The 3,352-nt window shown below is 40.8% G+C and overlaps 1 protein-coding gene across 1 annotated transcript; it reads right to left on the minus strand.

Moving 5' to 3' along the window:
- Positions 1 to 403: 403 nt before the first annotated feature.
- LOC143775045 (uncharacterized) lies at positions 404 to 1,890 on the minus strand. The gene is made up of 4 exons (XM_077262869.1): positions 1,843 to 1,890; positions 1,688 to 1,762; positions 1,173 to 1,371; positions 404 to 1,019 (listed from the first exon to the last, which is right to left on the minus strand). Exons 1-4 carry the CDS (start codon positions 1,888 to 1,890, stop codon positions 853 to 855), a joined length of 489 nt encoding a protein of 162 aa, XP_077118984.1. The 3' UTR covers positions 404 to 852.
- Between the last annotated feature and the right edge of the window lie 1,462 nt (positions 1,891 to 3,352).

Raw genomic sequence — 3,352 nt, forward strand, 5'->3', positions numbered from 1 at the left:
AGATGGCGATCCATGAAGTTCCGCTTCACAGGGGCGAGCTCGCTGGAGGGTGCTGCTGTGTGTCCTGTGAAAAGAAAAGGAAAAAATTAGTCTTCAATTAATAAACTATCACATACGCCAACTCCTGTAAAAAAATTTACATTACATGACACATCAAAACATTACAATCCCCTGTCTCTCAGTCTGTGTGGCCTATAATAAATTGCTGATTGTTATCGCCAGCTGACCATTAGGGCTCACGATAACAATCATGGACATACCGACGGCAGAAAATGACTGTACATTCCCTCTGCCAAAGGCAATGCATACCCGTCATATTTTTAAAAAATTTTTGTGTGAAAAAATAATTTCAAGATGCCGTCTATGTCGCAAAAATAATATAAAATTTAAGGTCTATAAAAAAATTAAAAAAAAATAAAAACCAGACTTTGCTGATCTGATCGCAGGAATGTCCATGACGTTAGGATCATGTGATCGAGACGTCATCATTATTCCTGCGATCAGAACTACACTGACTCAGAACGTAACCTGTCATGGACTACAAGGACTCTCGCTTAACCTAAAAAAATTACCGTGGATGGCCAATATGCTACGCTGACTACATTGATGGCCAATACACTATGTGCCTGGGAAATGTACTATGTGGATACGTGGCTAGAACGTGTACTATGTGGCTGCGATATAGTGGCCTGCAAATATACTATGTGTGTGGATGCACAATGTACGTGGCTGGGCAATGTACTATGTGGCTGTGCAATATGCTATGTGGCTGGGCAATGAACTATGTGGCTGTGCAATATGTTATGTGTCTGGGCAATGTACAATGTGCAATATGGTATGTGGACAAAATACTTACTGTCGGCGGCCAAGGACCGGTCTTAGGAACTGTAGTGCCCTGTTATATTTGTAGGGCACCGACTTGGTCGCAGCAGCTCCACTCCTCGATTGCTCCTCCTCAGCACGCAGCCCCTTATTGAAACGGTCCTTCATGGATCGCCATCTGGTCCTCAACTTTTTCACTGTGAATGCAAAGAAAAAAAAAGGTTACATATGTAGCATTTTAAAAGTATAAAACAACCGTGTGTGATGCAAAGTTTAGGCGTTGATAGCATCACACACGGTTGTGTTTATCCTGGCAAGATGGGTCATAGCAGCGTATCAGCAATACTCACGAAAGTTGCCTTTGTCCTTGGCGGAGGCACTGTCAAAGCCATCCCACAGCGACTTTGCCACCTCTGCCCACAAACGCCTGATCACCACCTGGTCCATGTGCCGGGGGTCACGGCTGTCCCACAACGGGCCACGCTCCTGGATGCTGGAGATCAGGAGCTCCACATCTATGCCACTGTCTCCTTGGTCCCGTTGTGAAACCTAGAAAAAATAGAAAACAAAAAGGTTACAAATATGCTAATATAAACAACCACCAGCACCTGTCATGATATGTACCTTTGCCCTATCCTTTGCCATTTGATGTATGTATATTGATGGTTTCTACACCTGTATTTTTGAATGTTTTTGTGCAGGGAGTTCAACTATATGTTACCTTCCCCCAAATACTTGCTGCCCTGAAAAGCTATAATGTTATTAAGCTTAGTAAACATCCCTAGTGAAACCAGGATGCTCCTAATGTTCCTCCCAGCAGGATGCTACTCAAAAAAAAAGATAAAAAAAACAAACAAATACTCACTTGCCGGCCTGACGACACATCTTGGCACCGATCTCCCTGCTCCCGCTGTGTGCCTTCCCCCTCACTTGAAGAAGCCTGTAAAAAAATGTATACAAAAATTAGTGTCAATGCTACAAACGGCAGCGAATAGTAAGCAACTGGACATAATTACTCACCGCACTCCCCCTCGCCGATTGGCCAGATGCTGGAGAAGAACTCGCCATTATTGGAAGTTTGCTCTGCAATGAAAAAATGAGCAAAAAATCACATCCAAAGCTAACAATGCCACATACAAACATTAAAACAACCACAATTGACTGTTGACTGATAGGACAATGCAAACTCAAAAAGCGACACCACAACGCCATACATTGCAAGAGAAGGCAATAGAAGAAACAATACAAGAATAGACCCAAAAAAAATTAAGCAAAAAAAAAAAAAAAAAAAAGTCCAAATTTAAAAAAATAAAAACTTAAAAAATAAAGAGGAAAAAAAAAGGCACAATGAAATAGCAAACTGCACGCCATACTTTACAATAGCAACAAGACATGATCCAAAACAACACCATCTGGTGACATCTACCACAGAAATACATCTGAAAAAGGCGATAAATACCATTCTAGATAATAAGCAATAAACATTACGGGACAACCGCTGTTCAAAATACAGCAACACAAAAGATAAACCATAGTCAAATAGAAAAGAGAACACAAGAAATTTTTAAAAAAGGGCCCCACCCAAAAAAAAAAAAATTTAACTACACACTTGGCTATGGAAACATTCAAGACAGGAGATATATATATGGAAGCCATACAGAAAACGACGTAACCATAATACAATTGAACATATAATGGCATATAGCAGCACGGAACAATACAATACAAATGAAACATCATAAATGTAGCCCCCCCACCAGCAAGAAAAGACACTCAAGGAAAGAAAAAAAAATGCCAACAGCATAATAAAACACAGCAAGACATGAGCCTAGAAAACGCCATACGGTTACCCCAACAATAGAAGCCAGAAAAAGACATGCACCACAAATTTTACAATAAAAAATCTTGCAAAAAAAAGGCATTGAACATCCGCATGACACAAGAACAACCAAAAATAAATCCAAAACCAATCCAAACCCAGCAAGGCCGCACACAAGAAACGCCAGCATATATCAGAAACACATTAAAAAAAACTGTTATTATTCAATAACAACCTACAGTGCCATAACCGTACAATATCACAGAGCAAACATTGCACAAATTAAATCAAAAACAAGAAATAAAACACAGAAAAAAAATTATGCAAAGAGAAATATATACTTACAGGTTTGGAAAGCAGGTTGCTCCTCTCTCTGTCTGCTCTGTGTGCTCTGTCTGCTCTGTGAAAGACAATGGCAAACCCCCCCCCCCTTTTTTTATATATATAGTGCTTTTTTTAAGTGTCTAGACAAAGTCTAGACAATGTTTTGCATTTTTGAAAGAAAAACGCATGCGTCGTACAACGCATCACGACGCAAGTACTTGCGTCGTCTGCGTTGTCAATGCAAGTCAATGGAAAAAAAGGCGCATCGACGACGCAAACACGACGCAAACACGACGCATGCGTTTTTTCCAAAGTCTGCGCCGCCCAAAAAATGCAACATGTTGCGTTTGCCGCGCCCTGACAGGTGCGCCCTAACGCCGCATGCGG

Source organism: Ranitomeya variabilis, chromosome 5 (assembly GCF_051348905.1).
Source record: "Ranitomeya variabilis isolate aRanVar5 chromosome 5, aRanVar5.hap1, whole genome shotgun sequence".
NCBI classification, from domain to species: Eukaryota; Metazoa; Chordata; class Amphibia; order Anura; family Dendrobatidae; genus Ranitomeya; species Ranitomeya variabilis.

What these genes read in the sequence shown, in the direction of transcription:
- LOC143775045 (XM_077262869.1), bottom strand. Translation starts at nt 1,890, where the DNA reads ATGGCGAGTTCTTCTCCAGCATCTGGCCAATCGGCGAGGGGGAGTGCG. An exon ending in AATCGGCGAGGGGGAGTGCG is followed by an intron (nt 1,763 to 1,842) that starts GTGAGTAATTAT and finishes ATTTTTTTACAG; the next exon opens with GCTTCTTCAAGTGAGGGGGA. An exon ending in CAAGGACAAAGGCAACTTTC is followed by an intron (nt 1,020 to 1,172) that starts GTGAGTATTGCT and finishes TTGCATTCACAG; the next exon opens with TGAAAAAGTTGAGGACCAGA.